Raw genomic sequence first — 19911 nt, forward strand, 5'->3', positions numbered from 1 at the left:
ATACTTCCTATCCTCCTGCCCACTTCCAATATGGAAAATTTATAGGAGAACAGAGATAAGATGCACAAATTAAAAACACACAGATTGCACTCTACTTCACTGGAGGGAAAAACAATTTTATCATTGATCCATTTAAACATTACTGTCACAAAACAAAGGGCTAAACACTATGTAATATGTATAAATATATATATGTGAACATAAATACATGCACATATGGGCATATACATAGGTATATTCATGAATAAATAAAAAAAAACTCTACTCACCAAAAGGTCGGTCAGTTGATTCTTCTTTAAGATCTGTTTAAAAATATAAAACAAAAAGATAGTGATTATGAATTATAACATTTTGACAGTTATGACAGAAGACAGTTATAACATTTTGACTTATGAACATCTCATGCAAATGAAATGCTACACATAGTGCCCAATATATTGGGAAAAGGGGAATTCCCTTCTAGTCAATCTGCAATCATCTATTGTGCTTGGTAAGGAGACTCCCTTAATGTCATGGGTATTGCTACTTGTTTACTACTTATCCCATTTGACTTTCTTAACCCAGAGATAATCTTTTGCTTTTCTCCTGAGTAACTATGTGGATTCTAGCAAAATCTTCTACAAAGATTTTAGTAGTTGTCCCTGCAGCTTTCTAAATTTCAAAGAAGGGATTTACTATATATTCATCTCTATTCCAAACTTCCCAATCAATTCAGTTTTTACATAAGAGAAATGTAATCTAAAGCTTCAGTAACCTTACTGTTGGGCCCCCTAATTTTATACTCTGGTTACAGGAATAAGTCTCTTGCCCTTAGGCCTGAATCCTTCCCTTGCTAATTTATCTTTTTTTTTTTTTAAATAACTTTTTATTTCCAAGTTACATGCATGGGTAATTTTACAGCATTGACAACTGCCAAACCTTTTGTTCCACTTTTTCTCCTCGTTTCCTCCATTCCCTCCCCCAGATGGCAGGTTGACCAATACATGTTAAATATGTTAAAGTATAAATTAAATATAAGTATACATGTCTTAACAGTTATTTTGCTGTACAGAAAGAATCAGACTTTGAAATAGTGTACTATTAGCCTGTGGAGGAAATCAAAAATGCAGGTGGACAAAAATAGAGGGATTGGGAATTCTATGTAATGGTTCATAGTCATCTCCCAGAGTTCTTTCGCTGGATGTAGCTGGTTCAGTTCATTATTGCTCCACTGGAACAATTTGGTTCATCTCATTGCTGAAGATGGCCAGATCCATCAGAATTGATCATCATATAGTATTGTTGTTGAAGTATATAACGATCTTCTGGTCCTGCTCGTTTCACTCAGCATCAGTTCATGTAAGTCTCTCCAGGCCTTTCTGAAATTATCTTGTTGGTCATTTCTTACTAAACAATAATATTCCATAATAAAATATACATTAAAAAAACATTTTTTCAAGCAGTCTTTTAGCAAAATTGAGGGATAAAAAAAAATACATGCCCCATCCTACCTTAGTCCCTATGTACTGTTTCAAGAGAGATAGATGAAAGCCCCTGGTACTTTTGGTTGACTCCTAGTTAAGAATTTATGGGAGGGAAAAGATGCATCAGAGATCTTTGTAATCTTAGTTAAATCACTAAGTACTTCTCATTTTCATCACCTATAAAATGAGGAGATTGGACTAGATTATTTCTGTGCTCCCTTGCAACTCTAGATCTATGACTAGGAGAATATGGCAAAAGACAAGTTCTTTAAGGAAAATATTGAAGGAAGTTAAAAGGGACAAAGTCCAGGAGTCATTATCTAGGAGGTGGAATAGCAAGTTTCAGGAAGCCAGATGCTGTTATTAGAGTTCTGTATAGGACTGGAATCCTTAAGATAAATTAGTAAGGTGAGTGAAATGAGCAGGACCAGGAGATCATTACATACTTCAACAACAATACTAAATGATGATCAATTCTGATGGACATAGCCCTCTTCAACAATGAGATGAACCAAATCAGTTCCAATAGAGAAGCAATGAACTGAACTAGCTACACCCAGCGAAAGAACTGCACAATAATAATACTAACTTACTTGGTGATCTCATAAATTTCAAAAGGTTCCATTATCATTTGTATTCAGATGAGTGCCATATCTATCTACCCTGCTGTAATTCTCTCCTGGGCTACAGTCCTATATAATCAATTGTCTTTTGGATATCTTGAACTGTATGTCCCACAAGCATCTCAAAAGTATGTCCAAAACAGAACACATCTTTTCCCCAAATCCTTGTGTTAAGGGTACCACTATCCTCCTAGGCATGCAGACCCTGAACCTCAGTAGCACCTTTGACGCTTACTACTCTCATTTGCACCAAATATCTAATCTGTTGCCAAATCTTGTCATTTCTTTACATCACTCATATACAACTTCTTTCTACTCATATTCAGATCCTCATCTTCTATCTTCTGGCTATGTATAATGGCATTCTAATTGATCTTGTTAGCTAGAGCATCTCCCCACCCAAATCGATTCTCTTCTAACCTGCCAAGGTGATTCTTTTGTAGGTGAATCCTACAAGTGTAGGATTGACCATGTCAACCTCCACTCAGTGAATGCCACTGGCTCCCTAATATCTCTAGGATCAAATATAAACTCTTCTATTTGGCATTTAAAGCTCTTCATAGCCTACTTTTCCAATCATCTTATATTTTGCTCCCCTCTATACACTCTTGTCACACAAGCCTATTTCCTTTTCCCTACTTGCACAGGACATTCTATTCTCACTTGTTTCTTTAAACAACCCATTCCTAACATCTGAAATGCTTTCCTCCTCCACCTCCTTCTTGGTGTCCTCAACTTCCCTCCAAGAATTGGGACAACTCCCATCTACTCCAGTTTTTTTTTTCTTTCCATATGTTAGGGTATAGAACCCTGCTGAGAGGGAGTACAGAGTCCACCTTAACCTATGGTACACAATAAATTTTCTGCCACATTGCAGAAACACTTCTTGTTGAGCAAGAAGCAGTGATGCATGACATGGGAAAGGGACTGACCTGAGGGTCATAGGGCAGTTGCTCATAAGCAGGAATGCCTTAACAGGGACTCTCTTGCCTGTGAGCAAGCTGCTGAATTGCTGTATTGGCTCTCCTCCCATTGGCAGATACCACATATATGCAAAGCCCACGAGCAGCTTCTCTGAATGGTGATTGGGGATTGTCTACTATTCACATGCTAATCACGCTTGAAAAATGTATATGAACAAGGCTGTGCGGCATAATAAACTAGAGTTCTTTTCACATTCTATGAGTCTCCCGCCTCATTTATCTCACTTCTGAAACCAAAGAGCTCTTATACTTTCTGAGTTCTCAATCAGGATGGCTGCAACAACTGGTGCCAGAGAACAGGGACTTGAAATAAAAGGTGCTAGAGTAATCACTGCTATGTGGTCAAGACAACCTCCAAGAGAACTCTAGAAGGAGAGCACGCTGAACTGCTCTGTTTCCGAACCAGAGAGTGGCAGAGTTGGTTAAGTAGCCTACTGGGGCAGAAAAATAGCACCCGACTTCCTTCAGACAGGGAAGCATATGTGAAGACTATATACAAATGTATAAACGAACAGGGATGCACAGTTCAATTAGGAGACATTAGGAAATTCCTGGACATTGCTTACAAAGTTTCTCCATAGATACCTGAAGAAGGTTATTGTAATTGTGAGAGACATTTTCAGTGAACAGCTCACCACTTATGATAAGCAATGCCCAGGAGAAATAGAAAAAAGCCATTTTACCACATGTAATCTCATTATACAAAGTCTGAAATCAGAACCAGAAAAAGAGACCAGGAAGTTTATGGTCGGAGCACAGACAGGCCCATCTCTTAGCAGATGTCCCTCTCCTGAGCCTGAGGAGGATGATAATGAACAACATCCCACTACCTTTGCCCTGGCCCTATTTTTATATCTATCTGGATTTACAGCTTTCAAAGGCTCTCCTAATGAAAAGCCTAAGAATAAAATTTGGATGACAATTTTTGAGCAACTTAGAGGCAGAGGTAGTAGGCAGTAAGAAAGCTTTGATGTCCCCGCAACCGGTAAATTGGAAAAAAGACAGGAACCATTTTTTCTTTAATAATAGATGACTTACATATTAACTTATGGGGTAGGGATATTTTATACCAACTAGGGATAAAAATCACCACCAATTTTTAGGAGGGGTCATTGCTGCTGTGGCTTCTATTGCTCCTAAAATGACTTGGACTACCGACACACCACTATGGGTAGAGCAATGGCCCCTGACCAAAGGAAAAATAGCTGCTCTATATCAATTGGTACAAGAACAATTAGAATTACAATATATTGAGGAAACAAAAAGTGTATGAACATCTGTGTGTATCTGCCAGATCTCTTCAGAGATTGTATGAGGTGTCCCAGCAAGAAGCAGCAAGCATAACAAAAAGATGTTTAGCTTGTGTACCCTATTCTCAAAAGACCTGAAGGGATGGGGACTAACCCCAGAGGTGACAGGACAAATGATATGTGACAAATAGATGTTACACATAAGGGAAAAACATGCATTCATGTTACAGTTGACACTTATTCAGGCTTTGTAGCTGCATCCTCTCAACAAGGGAAAGCTGCTTCACATATAATAAATCACTTATTTCACTGTTTTGCCTCTATGGGCATCCTACACACCATCAAGACTGATAATGGGCCCTCCGATACCTCAAAAATATTAAAACAGTTCTTACAGGAATTCTCCACACATCATACATCATATTCCTTACAACCCCACAAGACAGGCCATGATAGAAAGAACTAATCAGACCCTGAAGAGATTCATCCAAAAAAAAAAAAAAAAAAAAAAAGAGGGAGATGGAGGTAGGGTCGCTCAAAAAGATGTAGATAAAGCAATGTACACAATAAATTTTTAAAAATTTGATTCAAATGACTTAAGTACAGCTATGAAATACTCTCTGGTGAAAAGAGAGAATAAAGACAATGCTCCATCTTTCTTAAGAGGGCTCCCTAAGAATGAGACTGTAAAAATGAAAAAGGGTCCTGAAGGATAAGAGGGACCCTATAGGGTTCTAATATAGAGGCCAGGATATGCCTGTATCTCCACAGGAAAAAACCTTCAGCAATGGATTCCTATTAGACATCTCAAAGTTGTTCATAAACCAGAAGAGGAAAAGAAGAAAAGGCGACTACCTAAAAGGAGGAGAAGATGTGCCCCTTACCCAAAGACAGCTAACAAGATGTTTTATTATATGGCTCTGTGTTACATACAATCAGGACTGGCAACAGAGGCCAAAAGGTGGATTATCATGATGGACCCACCATGGCCTAGGATTGTCTCATGGCGGGGATGGGGTATCATGTGACACACATGCTGGGCATACAGAGGATGCCCTGTCAAAGAGACACCCTCATCCATAGGAGAATTGCAGCATTATCTACATAATGGATCATCAGGTTGGCCCCTCACAAACCTCCACGGGACACATTCTTGTCACTCAAGAATTGGGCCGTAGTTTGGGACATGTTAAACCATCTTGGGCCCTGGTTCTTGGACAAATGGCACAAGAATTGACGACCAGTTCTATACTAAAGCCTGTCTGGGAGGGAAATATGCATTCAAGTAGAGAGACTCTAACTGTTGCCAAAGAAACATTAGATTGTTACAATGTTACTTGTTGGAATTGTACAGTTAGTGATTGCTTGGAGACAGAAATTGAAAATCAGACTGTATTTGAGGTGGCTAGAGCTCATGTATCAATGCTTCCTGTCAAAAGTGAGAAATGGTATCGTGCTGACTGATCATATCTATGTTCAATACCATAATAGAAAAGAAGGAAACAGATCATTAGGAAAAAGAGATGTATCAGCTGTAACATATTAGGTATCACTGTTGGTTTCACGTATAGTTTCATCAGTGTCTCTTGCAATGTCCATATCTAATATACAAAATAGCATTGTACAAGCTAGATATATAGAGAAACTAGCTAGGAATGTCTCAGCAGGTTTTGCCCACAGGCTAAGATAGATGAACAATTGTATCAGATGATAAAAGACTTAAGAGAAGTATCATTGGAAATGAGAGTAGAAGTGGAGTTATTGAAACTTCAGGCTCAATTACAATGTGACTACAGATATACAACGGTTTGTGTACCCCTTTGCTGGATAATCATACAGGACAAGATAAAAATTGAAACACTATTAAGAGGCATTTGAATGATGTATTTCTCAATAACACAATTGAAGGTGACATAGAAAGTTTATATAAACTAGCATCTGAGATAAAGCTTTTCATGAAGATTTGAATCCAGATAAAACTGCTAAAACAAATCATACTACCTCTTTATGGTAGTTAAAATTAGAATCATGGATTGTCCTGTGTGTGCTATGTTGTTATTGCTCTGTTGTCTTGTAATATTAAGATGACTTTATAAATCTTTCTCCACCGTCCTTTCAGAGGCTTCAAGAAAGGACTGTTTATCTAAAAGACAAAAAAGGAGAATTGCTAGGGTATGGGATCCTGCTGAGAGGAAGTATAGAGGCTACTTTGACTTTCAGTGCACAATAAGTTTTCTGCCACACTGCAGAAACACTCTTGTAGAGCAAGGAGCAGTGATGCATGACAAGGGAAAGAGATCGGCCTGAGGGTCACAGTACAATTGCTCATAACCAGGGATATAAAAGGCCTCTCACTTGTGAATGAGTTGCTGACATGGCTGCACTGGCTCTCCTTCCATTGGCAGATAATGCATACACAAAGCCCACAAGTGGCTTCTCTGAATGTTAATTAGGGATTGCCTCCTGTTCACATGCTAATCACACTTGCAAAAATTTATATCAACCAGGCTGTATGGCATAATAAACTGAAGCTCTTTTCACATTCTATGAGTCTCCCACCTCATTCATCTCACCTCTGAGATTAAAGGGCTCTTCTACTTGGAACTCTCAATCAGGATGGCTGCAACATCCATATTGCCATATTTCCTAAAATTCATGTGTTATATTTTTCCAAATTCTCTTCCTCCTCCACAAGGAAGGCAAGAAAGAGTCCATTACAAATAGAAAAATATGTTTCAATCTGCACTGAGTCCACCATTTCTCTAACTGGAGGTGAAGATCATGTTTATTATGTTTTTTGAAATTGATTGGTCATTATGATGATCAGAATTCCTAAGTCTTTCAAAATTGATATTCTTTACACTATTATTATTGTGCAAACTGTCTCCTGGTCCCATTAACTTCACTTCATATCAGTTATATAGATCTTCCCAGATTTTCATGAAACCACCTCCAATTTTTAGCTCCTGTTTCACCAATTTGCTTACAATATTATACTTCATGTCTAATCATGCAGACATCTAAGTTTTATCTTGATATCCAATGGGAGATGCTGGCCTATGACTAGTTTTTATTAAACTGCTTTCCAGTTTTCCCAAGGTTTTGTCTAACAGCTGAAACCTTTCGGTTTCAAATAGCAGGTTACTGGGCTAATTTGCTTTCTTTATATTGTGTAGCTAATCTATTCTGCTGATTTAACATTTGTATTTCTTACCTATTACTAAATTGTTGAATGGGGTTTTCTTGGACAATTATGGATTAGTGTTATAATTTCAGACCAGATATTGCTTCTATCTCATAAAAAATTCATTTGTGATTATGGAATTTTTATTCTTCCAAATGAATTTCATTATTTTTTCTAGATATAGAAAATAGTCCTTTGGTACTTTGAGATGACACAAAGTAAATTAGCAGTGTCATTTTTTAGTAATATTGATGTAGCCATTTCATAAGCAATTATTTCAATCTGCCATTATTTACATAAAATCTTATTTGTAATTGTGGCAGGTAGATTCCCATATATTTTATACCATCTGTAGTTATTTTAAATTGAATTTTTCTACTTTTTCTTGCTGAATTTTGTTGTAATATATGGAAATGTAAATAATTTGTATAGGTTTATATTATATCCTGCAATTTTGCTGGTTAATTGTTTTAATTAGTTTTTAATTGACTCTTTAGGACTAAACCACCCTATGATTTGCAATGGTTAAATCTATCTAGTTCTGAGAGGCAAATTGGGGTGTTCCACAACAAGTTTTATTGTCTATTCCTTCTACCTTATTTAACTTTTAAGGATTAAGATTCTACGACATTTGGTGTTTATTAATATTAATTCACTGTCTATGGCCTCTTTTCGCAAAATGTATCTTCTCCATTTATCACTTTTGATCCACTTTTGCTCATGGTTAAAGATCTGTTTTGCTTCTACTATCTCCTTTAATCTATACTCTTAATCTTCCTCATGTACTTAACTCTTTTCCCTTCTTCCTTGTTTAATAAGATATTATTTTTATACCCAACTGTAAAATGTATAGTCTTCCTTCTTTGAACCAGTTCAGGTGAAAAGGAGATTCAAGTGTCATTCTCCTGCATGCTACTTTGGTTGTATAAACTCTTTGTACAGCCCATTTTTGTGAAATAATTCTCCTCATTCTTCCTCTCCTTCCTTACCTTTTCAATCTTCTTTTGAGAACATAACAAACGAAGGCCCTCTGTCTAATCAAATTCCTTTTAATATTTCTAGTAATGAAAAAGTTCTAAAAGATTATGTGTATCATCTTCCCAAAAAAGAATGTAAACAATTTTATTCTGTTCAGTTTCTTAGTTTAGTCATATTTGCTTCTATGTTTCTCTTTATTCCTGTGTTTGTATTGTTTTCTACTGAGCGCTTGTCTTTTTTTCAGAATGTTTGCAAGTCCTTCCCCCTCCTTTCACCTCCCCTGCCCACTAAAGGTCCATTCCTCCCCTTTAACATTACACTATTATTTTGGATTGGTTATTTTAGGTTTTAAGATGGGATTTTTTGCCTTTTTTGTGGTGGCTGCTAAACTTGGTGTAATCCTCTCTGTGATTTTGTAGTATTTTTTCCCCCTTGATCAGGGAGTTTTTTATTTGGGGTCTATTATTCCTACAAGTTTTCATGTTAGGGTTTCATTCAGGAAGTAATCAGTGTATTCTTTCAATTTCTACTTTGCTCTTTGGTTATAAAAGGAGCAATTTTCTTTGAAATATTGATGTCCAGTGGTTCTTTTCAACAATGAGATAACTGAGGATAGTTCCAATGATCTTGTGATGAAGAGAGTCATCTACACCCAAAGGAATGGGGGAACTGAGTGTGGATTACAAGATAGCATTTTCACTCTTTTTGTTGTTGTTTGCTTGTATTTTGTTTTCTTTCTCACTTTTTTCCTTTTTGATCTGATTTTTCTTGTGCAAGATAATGTATATGTATACATATATAGGATTTAACATATATTTTTACCATGTTTAACATATATTGGATTACTTGCCATATAGGGGAGGGAGGATGGGAAAAGGAGTTATGAACACAAGGTTTTACAAGGGTCAGTGTTGAAAAATTATCCATGCATATGTTTTGAAAATAAAAAGCTTCAGTAACAAAAACGTCTAATTTTTCTCTCTCTATCTTTTTCTTTGTTCATGATTCTTACATTTTCCAATCTGTTTTCTGGATCAGTTATTTTTTTTGAGAACTTATTTCACATTTTCTTCTACTTTTTCAAAAAGTCATTAGCTTTCATTAGGTAAATTCTGATCTTCAAGGAATTGGAGAAAATTTTAAATGTTGTACAATTTTTCAAATGCAATTATGCTCACTCTTCTTCCTATTTAATTCTAGATTTAGCTCAACGTTCAACTGTAGAATATAAACAAGTTATATTGTACTGATGAACTCCTAATGCATATTTAGGTAATATATATCATTCATCTACTGTTTTTATTTTTATGCATGACAGATGAAATTTTTGAGTCATCATAGATTTCATTTGAGAGGCTCTGCAATCTTTTGGTTTTGTTATTGTACAGTCATTTTTTCAGTTTTATCTGGCTCTTCTAGGGATTCTTGACAGATAGTGAAGTGATTTGCCATTTCTTTCTCTAGCTTATTTTACATATGAGAAAACTGAGGTAAACAGGGATAAGTGACTTTCTTAGGGTCATACAGCTAGTAAATGTGTTGAGGCCAGATTTGAACTGAGAAATATGAGTCTTCATGACTCCAGGACCAGCATTCCATGCCACTTAGCTGTTCCTGTAATCTTTTGGAGTGTAATTCAATCATCAAAATGTTATTTACAAACAGGAGCATCTATAGGAACATATAACCTATAGGCAATATGTCATTTGGATTGTGTGTTTTATGTCTACTATGGTAAATACCTTTGATAAGAACATATCTCTATTCTATGTATGTAGCTTAACCTTTTGGTGGTTCAGCTTCCTTAATTGTAAATGAGGGAAGTGGATAAGCTGATCCAGAAAAGAAAAAAAAGTACTCTTCTGCTCTAAATCTATGATTCTATGATCTATATGATATTAAAAAGATGGCCAAGTTAGCTCTGCCGAATCTATCAGAGAATCTTACATGATCTTACAAAGACAACTTATTGGTAGACAGCCGTTAGAGCTTCATTTTACTCAAATTAAATTCTTTTCTAAAGTCACAATAAACACAACAAATTCCTATAGTCTTAATAGTTTACAGTCAATTATACAATTACATAAAGATGTGGTCTGCTGTAAAATACCATGAATGAAAGCATGCCCTTTTTTGTTCCTGTGTTTTCATAAAGTCCTTAATACAGCTACAAAAATACAATAAATAATGATTTTGTGGAAACAGGAATGTAAGCATATGTCAGTAGTGATCGATAATTCCACAATTAGCTTTTTCACTAATAACAACATTTGTGATTTTCCCCCAAATGATTTCCTTTTTTCCCATTTTAAAATACTCTTATCATTGATCCCTCATTGAATGCCCTCAAAAGTATGTCGTGACCAGTAAGGATCTCCTTTATATTCAATTTATCTGGTGAAGCTGCTCTTATCTTTGTTTTCTTTAACATTATTTCTATTTCCTCACGGAAAAAGCTAAGATAGTGATATTATAATTTAAGTGTGGTGGTTCAGCCAATACAGATGAAGAAAGGTTTGTTGTAGAATCTGAGTGGTATGTTGTTTCTGGTTTCATAACTGCTTAGGACCTAATACAATTGGGACTTTTGCTACATTTTCTGCAATCTAATTTTTCCCCTAGTACTTCACTGTTTTATAAGGTAATATTACTCATAAACTCTTGCCATAATAGATCCTTGGATCTATCCTGTCATTGCTTTGCAAGGAGATTTGTGTTTATAGGTAAAATGATTTCTATATTTGTCTGGTCTCCTTTTCATGGTACTTACATTTGCTTTCTATCAGTGAATATCTGTAGTTTACCCTCATATTGTTCCCACAAACTTTTTTTTTTTTAATTTCTTAATAATGGTAGATATGTTTTGAGAATATAAACTCTTTATTTTTAATTTATGGAAGCATCCACAATAGTCAAGCATCCACAACAACCACTATGTGACAATGGTTAGATCACATAACCTCCCTGGTTCTCTGTAAAATGAGAGTTGGACTAGATGGCCTCTGAAGTAACTTCCAGTTCTAGAATTATGACTGAATGTCTGCAATAGAATACACAGTTACAGTTGGAGACACAATGCATTCCCACTGAGAATCCTGATAGATAAAAACAAAAAGATCAAATACAATGCTGTGTTACGGGATTTGGATGGAGGGGAGAGAGAGTGATAAATTTTAGCTCCTATATGAAGAAATAGATAAGGAATAAAATTGTAGTAAACAGATTTTCTCTGTTTTCATTAATGATGGAAAAAGCAAATAAATAGAAGTAAAGAGAATTTGGAATACTTAGCAACAAAAGTTCCTGATTGTAAGAGTTATGAATTAGTTGAAGATATTACTGTGATAGTTCCTCAGTACTTAGATTTGAAGCAAATCCTGGTGATTAAAAATTAATTGCACTATATAATCATTGAGAAATAGTGTTCCCAAAAGTCTTTGAGCAGTTTTAAGTTATTAAAGCTTAAAAATACTTAAGATTTGTGGGAAACCCTCTCTACACTATATAGCAAATTTTTAAAATAAGGAGGAAATGTTTACCAAGTGAAATATTGATCTATGTAGTCTAATCTCTTGTGTTCAGTTTCCTAAGATGATTTTACAGGCTTAGCTTTGGTTCTTTTCTGAGAGATCCTACCAAAAGCATATATTCAAGGGTGCTATTTGTTAGCTGGCCTCATTCTATCACCTTTAACTTTGGATAAAAAAAACTCATTTAGCCAAGCTGCTTCAGCTACATTATCTTCATCTAACTAGGCATTCAGAGAATTACCTATCCTCTCTGACTCCAAACATAGTTCTGTTAATGGTTTCTGTCAGTCATTTAATGCCAGTGATATCCAGGTCATGGATTTTCTCTATTTGACTGATCATCCAAGATAAAGACAACCTCTTCTCCACAACAGTCTAATATTGCTAGTTATTTTCTCCTGGAAGTATCATGACTAAAACACTGTACTTGGAAGAAGGAAGAAGTGAGGTCTTACCTCAGACATTTACTGGCTATATAAACCTGTATGAATCATGTAATCTCTCTCTCTTTCAAATTTCTCATCTAAAATGGAGAGAATGATAATATATACTTGGCAGGGTTGTTAAAAGGATCAAATAAAATAATTTATCTAAAGGGATAGATAAAGCACTATTATAATTATCAGATGTCAACTATTGTTTTTATTATTGCTGTTAAATGTTATTAAAATTTTTATTAATATTGTTACTAAAATAGAACTAGAAGGGCAGTTAGAAATCACTGAGTCCAACTCCATTATTTTACAGATGAGGAAAGAGAGGGTCAGAAAAGTTAAATGACTTGCCTAGTTACTAATTATTAGAAAAGAGATCTGAACCCAAATCTTCCTGATGCCAAGAACTATACTTTCCCACAACACATTGATTACCTAAAAGTTCCTTTCTTTCCTATAGTTTCAGGATTCTGAATTCTAATAATGGTGTTCATAATATCAAGTTATATTTTATAACCGTTTCTATCACTTAGATATTTTAGAAGAATTTTTAACGAGCTGTCATTAAAAGAAATTTACATGTCCTAGGCATTACAGAGTAGGTAAGAAAGCTGGTCTTGTAGTCAAAAATCTTTTCTTTGATATCTACTAGCTATGCGATATGCGATTATGAACAAATCACTTTATCTCTCAGTGATCCAGACAACATTACCCTCTTCCCCCCAAATCTCCTGTTTCTTTTCCCAAGACTACGTCTTTCGGTCTCAAATAGGCTAAAATGAAGTGACTGGTTACTCAGGGGTCCAATCCAACAACCAAACTAATGAGCTTGAGAGCATTAACTTATTCTGTTTTGTCCAATCTGGGCTCCTTCCCCATTTTTTGAGCAACTGGTGGCTCCCTCTTCCAGGGGCTCATCATATTAATTGTCAGACTCGGTATGAACAACAAGATCAGTGTAGCCTATGGCTAACTTAAGAACTCCCTGGTGCCAGGCCACCATTTAAGCCTGACAACATTTTAGGATTAAATTACTGAATGGCACCTGTACAAGTAGAGAGGGTCTCCCACAGGGTTAAAGCCTCCTCTAAAAAGTTTTACAGAGTAGCATGATTTATATGTATTTTTATTTTGCTGAATAACAAGGAAGGTACATATTTAGAAATAAAGGTATATATTTAGAAATGAAGGTAAAGTAAAAATATATGATAGCAATTAAAATAAGATTTAAAAAATTAAAAAATCTATACTGTACATTTTAAACAGGATTTCTGCATATTAAATAGCTGAAATTAATAGATTTGTATATGTACTTACCAGGGTGACCAAGATTATTTAATTCATCTATAATGAAATTAAAGAAACCAAATTAACTTTGTCATTTTATAAACATTCCATCAATTTAAATATAATCAAGGAAAGTGAGTTTTAATAAGCTATATAGTTTTTAGTATGAAACTTTCAAAGGATTCAAATGTGAGGAACTGATTAAAAGGGAAGAAGGAACATGTCCTATTGATGCCAATTGTGGATTGTAATCAATGATATATTTTTCTTTTAACTTCACAGTTTTCTCAATGTTTGTCAATTAAGTACAGAAAATACTTTTTATGAGAGATTTTGATGGGCAGATTTGGGAAGATCACAGGATCACATAATTATACCTATAAGGAACCTCTGAGATCATATGATCCAACACTTTCATTTTATAGATGAGGAACTGAAATCCACAGAGGTTCAGGATCTGCCCAAGATAACAAGGCTAACAAGTGACAGAGTTGGAAACCAAATTCAGGTCTTCTGATTCCAATTACATCATTACTTTCACTGAAAGAATAATGTTTACTGGCTCAACACTAACACCACTAAATAAGAAGGCAGAGCATTCACTAGCCCTAAGAAAGAAGAATAGGATTTAATTCTCACCTCAGACATTCATTAATTGGGTAACTCAAGACTTCCCTGAGAATGTTTCCCTTTCTGCAAAATGATGGTGCTAGATTCGATAATTTATGAGATCTTTTTCCAGTTCTAAATCTATAATCTTATGATATGAAACATGATTTGAAAAAGTGATTTAATTAGTCCAAACTGACAAATGGTCTTTAATGAAATGGGTAATATGAAACATGGAGTATACATTCTGTGGATAAAAATAAATATGATAAAGTATAATGTTACTACAATATATTGTTTATTATATTTCCAATCATCAATTATGGGGAAAAAACACCTTTTAAATCAAACTTTATTTTAGGAAGAAAAATTGGACCTAAACTTTTTTACTGACATTTTGGGTATATTTAATATAATTTCATGCTCAGAACTTTTTGAAAAAACTTTTTTGTAAAGTTATTTTTCACAGGAGGACATGGACAAGAATAGCACAGGATGAGAAGGTAAAGAAAGGCATCTTTGGAGGGAATATTCACATTAATGAGATCACAGGTGAAAGCAGATATAGTACATATATTGACTACTCATATTATTTGTAGTATAGGCATCAACTAATAACTAAATTATACTAAAAAGAACCTAATAAAAGGAAAGCAGAGCAAGATAATTAAGTAGATAACCTTGTATTGAAGGCAATAACTAGTTTACATCACAGAAAGAAGGCTCTTGAAACTGTTATGAAGCATGATAGAACTAATTTTAGAAGGTCAACTATATTCATTAGTAAATTGTAGAAATCATGCAACTTGTCAATTAATAAATGATTTTTGAAAAGAATCTGGGGAGGATAACTTCAAAATCCCTTCCTTGGAAAATGAATATTTAATGACTGTTAGTCTAGGATCTCTTCAGCTGCTAGGAGATCATAATTCACAAATTATGACTTAAAGATAAGAACATAAAGTCTATATGTCATCAAGCATTAAGATTCCAAAGAATTATAACCATAACTAAAGTTGGATAAGGGAATTATCATTCCAATAAGAAATATTAGACTAGTAGGAAATCCAAGAAACATAAAGAAGTCTTATTCTTTTCTTAGTACACTTTAGTAAAGTCTAAGGAAGTTTCAGAGGCAGGAACTGAAAAAAATACTTGCTGAATTAAATCATATTTTTCTAATAAAATGGCACTATGCAAAAGAATAATGGCTTAGGTTTTAAATGTAATGATTGCAATTGAAGTAAAATTCTTGTTTAAATACTATTTTTGCTTAGTTCAAAAAGAAAAATTAAAATCCTTTATTCTTTAAATTGTACAAAACAAAAAATGACACTACAGATTATAAAAGGCATTACTTATGAAAATAAATTACTTATGAAAAATTTATTAGTTTTATATTTTATAAGTATACTTAATATTATTTAACCAAACACATGACCATAAACTTTAAATATGACATCTGAGAAATATTTTCATTTCAGAGGCATATCATTATTCGAGGAAGAAATGAAAGAAACCAAACAAATATTTAGGAAAAGCAATCCTTCTACTATCTTAGGGTCTTTTAATATAAAAACTTCAAGAAAAAAATTTCAACTCTTATGCCATTCACTTAGAAAAATTGCTAGTATACTATAATATTAAATTGCATATATTATATAATGTGCCAATCACTGCATGGATGGTATTATAACAGCAGAGTCACAATGCTTTAAAGAGTTTACAAAACTGAAAACCAAGAGGAATTTGAAATAAATATGGGACATCCTTTACTGGAAATATTTTAAATCTGATTAACCCACTTATAGCTAGTATTTTTTTCTGTCACTGCACTCATAATGTATTTACAGGTAAGCCAATCCCAATAGTAATCAGCATGCAGAAGATTTTATTTTTACAACCAGAACATTATACTACCTTCAGTGCATTCCACTGCCTCATCTGTTCTTCCTTGTTTTAGAAAAAACAAATTTGAAGGCATTACTGTAATTTGTGTTTTTTGGAAGGGCAGAAATTAAAGCACACAAATAATAAATACTACAGAAATTATTTTTGTTAAACCAACATATTAACCAAACATACACTGTAGAATATGAAATTGGGGAGTAATGTCTAGTTAGATTGCAAAGATAGGGCTTTAAGAGCCAAACAGAGAGCTTCTAGGTTATCTTACAGGCAAAAGGAAGGCATTGGAGTTAGCCCAAATAAAGGTGTCACATGGTCCAATTGGAACTTGAGGAAAATCACACTGGCATCATTGTGTAGGATAGATTGCAATGGTGAGAGAACTGAGATAAGGAGAGAATTTAAGAAGCTGTTAAAATATTTTATTTAGATGAGAAGTTATGAAAGCCTTACATGGTAACTGTGTGAATTGAAGGAAAAGATCAGTTATTAAAGATGTAGTAAAGGTAGAAATGGTAGATGTGTAGTGAGTGAGAGTGAAGAGTCTAAGATAATGCTGAGATTATGAATCTTAACAAGATGGAAAGATGGTGTGGCTTCAACAGAAACAAGTTTGTAAGAGGGGAGAGTTTAGGGGGATAATAATGAGTTCAGCTGTACATTCTCTCTTTTTTGTGGTTTTAAGTTTAACCACAACAATAAACCTTCCACATAGATAAGACATGGGAAAACTGGCCCGTGTGAAAAAGAGGCCTTTTAATTGAATGTCTGTGTTCATAAAATAAATTTCGAAGTAAAACTTTGCTTTTAAAATATAAAATGCAATTATGTGAAATCAATTATATGAACTTATGTTTAAAGGAAAAGAAAATTGCTTTGAAGAAATCTGGTTACTTAAGTGCAAATAAGCCAAATTTTGCTATTTTTATTACTGCAATTATGAAAAAAATATTGCTCACCTATAATGATTTCTACTTTCTTGCTGTCTTGATTGTCATGGTCATTATACACATGACACCAATAGGTTCCCTGATGCTCCAAATCAACATAAGGTACCTTTATAAACAAAAGGACACAAGAAATAGCCCTTTAATATCAGACTTAATTAGAACCAGGAACTAATAAAACTATTAACTAATAAAAAGGAACAAAAGTAATTTTCTAACAAAATTAGGCAATTTCACAAATTTCTGGATAAGATTTGTTACATTTCATTAATTTTACTAGAGCCAGTAAATAATTTTTAAAAAGGTGGTGTGGAGATAAAATTATACTATTTAATATTCTGACTGTATGCCCCAGAAAAGCTTTAGTATCCTAGTGCAGCTATATGCAAGGATCAATAAGTATTCAAAAATAATAATTATCAGATATTAGAGATAGATTATGAAAATATCTTTAAAACTAAAAAAAGTCCACATGCATTTTTCTTCTCATATAACCTATAATGAACTGTTTATCAAAAATAAAGGATAATATTTTCCAAATATCATTTCCCTACCATATATAACTTTTTTGTTCCATGTGTTATTGGAAATCCATTTCTGAACCACTGGTAATGGGGAATAGGGCTTCCAATAGCCACACATTGTAGAACTAATGTGTTGCCCAGTTTCAATCTTTGGGGTGTTGGTTCAATACAGATCTGTAGCTTGGTTTCAGAGGAGCCATCCAAACTTCCTTAATCAAAAAAACAAAAAAGATTAAAAATAAATAACATATGCATTCACTATTTTACAATTTTCCTTTAGTGTTTATGTATTGCAGATATATTCTACTTACATATATGAGCTTTTTGAGGTTAGAGTGATACAATACATAATCTTGCACTAGTAATTTAACATAACTAGGAGTTTCAAATCCAAATGGGACCACATCTCTATCTTTAGTTCTTTGTTAGACTACATCTAGAGATTAATGATCTGCTAACTTTCCTGTGAGATTAAAAACCAGCTTCAAGAATCTATCTCAATGCTATCCCCTCATCTTCAACATTACAGTCCCTATGCCTTCAAATGCTAGAAGTCACTGTAACCAAGGTATCAGATTGAAAGTTTTTTTGACATGATTTCTAGTCATGATTACATAATGTAGTAATTAGCAGAAATACTGAATAGATTAGGGCCAAGGAGCTTGTGGCATATCACTGAAGAACTTCCAAAGGGTCTATGAGTAAAGTGTATAAGCATCATATAGTACAACCTCATTTATTAAATGATGAGCCTTCTGGAACCTTCGAGTATTCATTGACATTTCAGGATTAGAAATAACCAGCAGTATGATCTAATGCAAGGATCTGGATCCAGGTGATCTGTGGTCAGATATAGGTTTCTGTCAAGACACCTTTGTGACTGAACAAGTCACAACCTTTCTGAATTCCATTTTCCTCTCAATAAAATGATGAAATTTTTCAGATGATTCTTTGAGTCCTACTTCAATGAACTGTGATCCTGAAAGGAAACATCTCTTCTTTGATGGCAATGCATGGAGCAAATGAATATAGCCAAGAGGAACCAAAGGGCCTAAAATTAAAGCTGACATGTCACATTTGGCTAATTTGCCACAAACAAGAAAAGGTACAATATAATAATGTGAAAAAAATTTGTAAAAGATCATTTTTTTTTTCCCTCTATAAAAGTAAGATGCACGGGAGAAATGAAAGGAGATAAAATAGACAAAAAGAAAATCAAAGAAAATAAAACATGATATTCAATAGGAATGACATTAAGAATTAGAAAAGTAGAAGCATATGAAAACAAATAAATGCAAGGCATTAGGAACAAAGGTACAAAAAAGTAATGAACGCTGTCATATATATGTCCAGGTATTTAAAAATGCGAAACATGTCTTTTCTCTTTTATATGAAAATTTTCTTCTTTTATTTAAATAAATAAATATTTATTTAGAATTAGAAAATATTTCTTCTTTTTTATATGAAAATAGAAGAGTAAAGAAATCAATTGTGATAACTCAAGGACACTTGAAGGCATCAGTAAGCCACATAAGACATACAAATTCAATATTGATCAACAGTGGCAGTGATGCTCAAACCAGATAAAAATGAGAAATATTTAGCAAAACAAATACAAATACAATGTAACATAGATAATGTTATAATGTTAATATGAGATTTTCTAAGTCAATTTGTGGCCTATGCAGATTGTATAATTTAGTGGTGCCCATTCTTATGTGAGTTTAACGTGGCCCAGAGCCTGGGGTAGAAATGAGAGGGAAACATAATTCATTATATATGTTACCTTACAAACCCTGAATTATCAATAAAAAGGCAGACTGTATTTGATATGTATTTTAAAGGTTAGTAGATCCAAACTATCCTTTCTTGACTCCAGTCCTCAACTACTTCCTTCCAGATTAGGAACTTGGACTCCATTCTAGAGTTCCCCATGAGCTCTCAGAGGTGAGCCTTTGCCTTATTCTGCTTGAAATCAAGCTTCCACCTCATAGCCAGGCTATCTGTTCTAAATCATGTCTTCTGCAAATTTTCCCAGGCCTCTTTCATATACTGTGTTCACCATTAGAATATAAGACAAAACAGTCAATGCAAAACACTGTCAAGAATTCTATAGTTAAATTTTTATGAATCACGTGAGAATTCAGAATACTGAAATAAATTTAATTACTGCAGATTGTGCAATCAAAGT

At 34.0% G+C, this 19911-nt stretch overlaps 1 protein-coding gene across 2 annotated transcripts in view; it reads right to left on the bottom strand.

Annotated features, from left to right (window-relative positions):
• The window catches only part of MALT1 (MALT1 paracaspase), an 87111-nt gene that overhangs the window by 43016 nt on the left and 24184 nt on the right, over positions 1-19911 (bottom strand). Inside the window, exons 5-9 of one of the 2 annotated variants that reach the window (XM_031945909.1) lie at positions 17751-17929; positions 17209-17305; positions 16262-16294; positions 13763-13789; positions 270-302 (exon numbers count right to left, since the gene is read on the bottom strand). In XM_031945909.1, coding sequence (XP_031801769.1) covers positions 270-302; positions 13763-13789; positions 16262-16294; positions 17209-17305; positions 17751-17929 — 369 coding nt within the window. The remainder of the gene's footprint in view (positions 1-269; positions 303-13762; positions 13790-16261; positions 16295-17208; positions 17306-17750; positions 17930-19911) is intronic. The other variant, XM_031945910.1, reaches the window with a different exon arrangement.

This window comes from Sarcophilus harrisii, chromosome 1, assembly GCF_902635505.1.
Source record: "Sarcophilus harrisii chromosome 1, mSarHar1.11, whole genome shotgun sequence".
Taxonomy (NCBI): domain Eukaryota; kingdom Metazoa; phylum Chordata; class Mammalia; order Dasyuromorphia; family Dasyuridae; genus Sarcophilus; species Sarcophilus harrisii.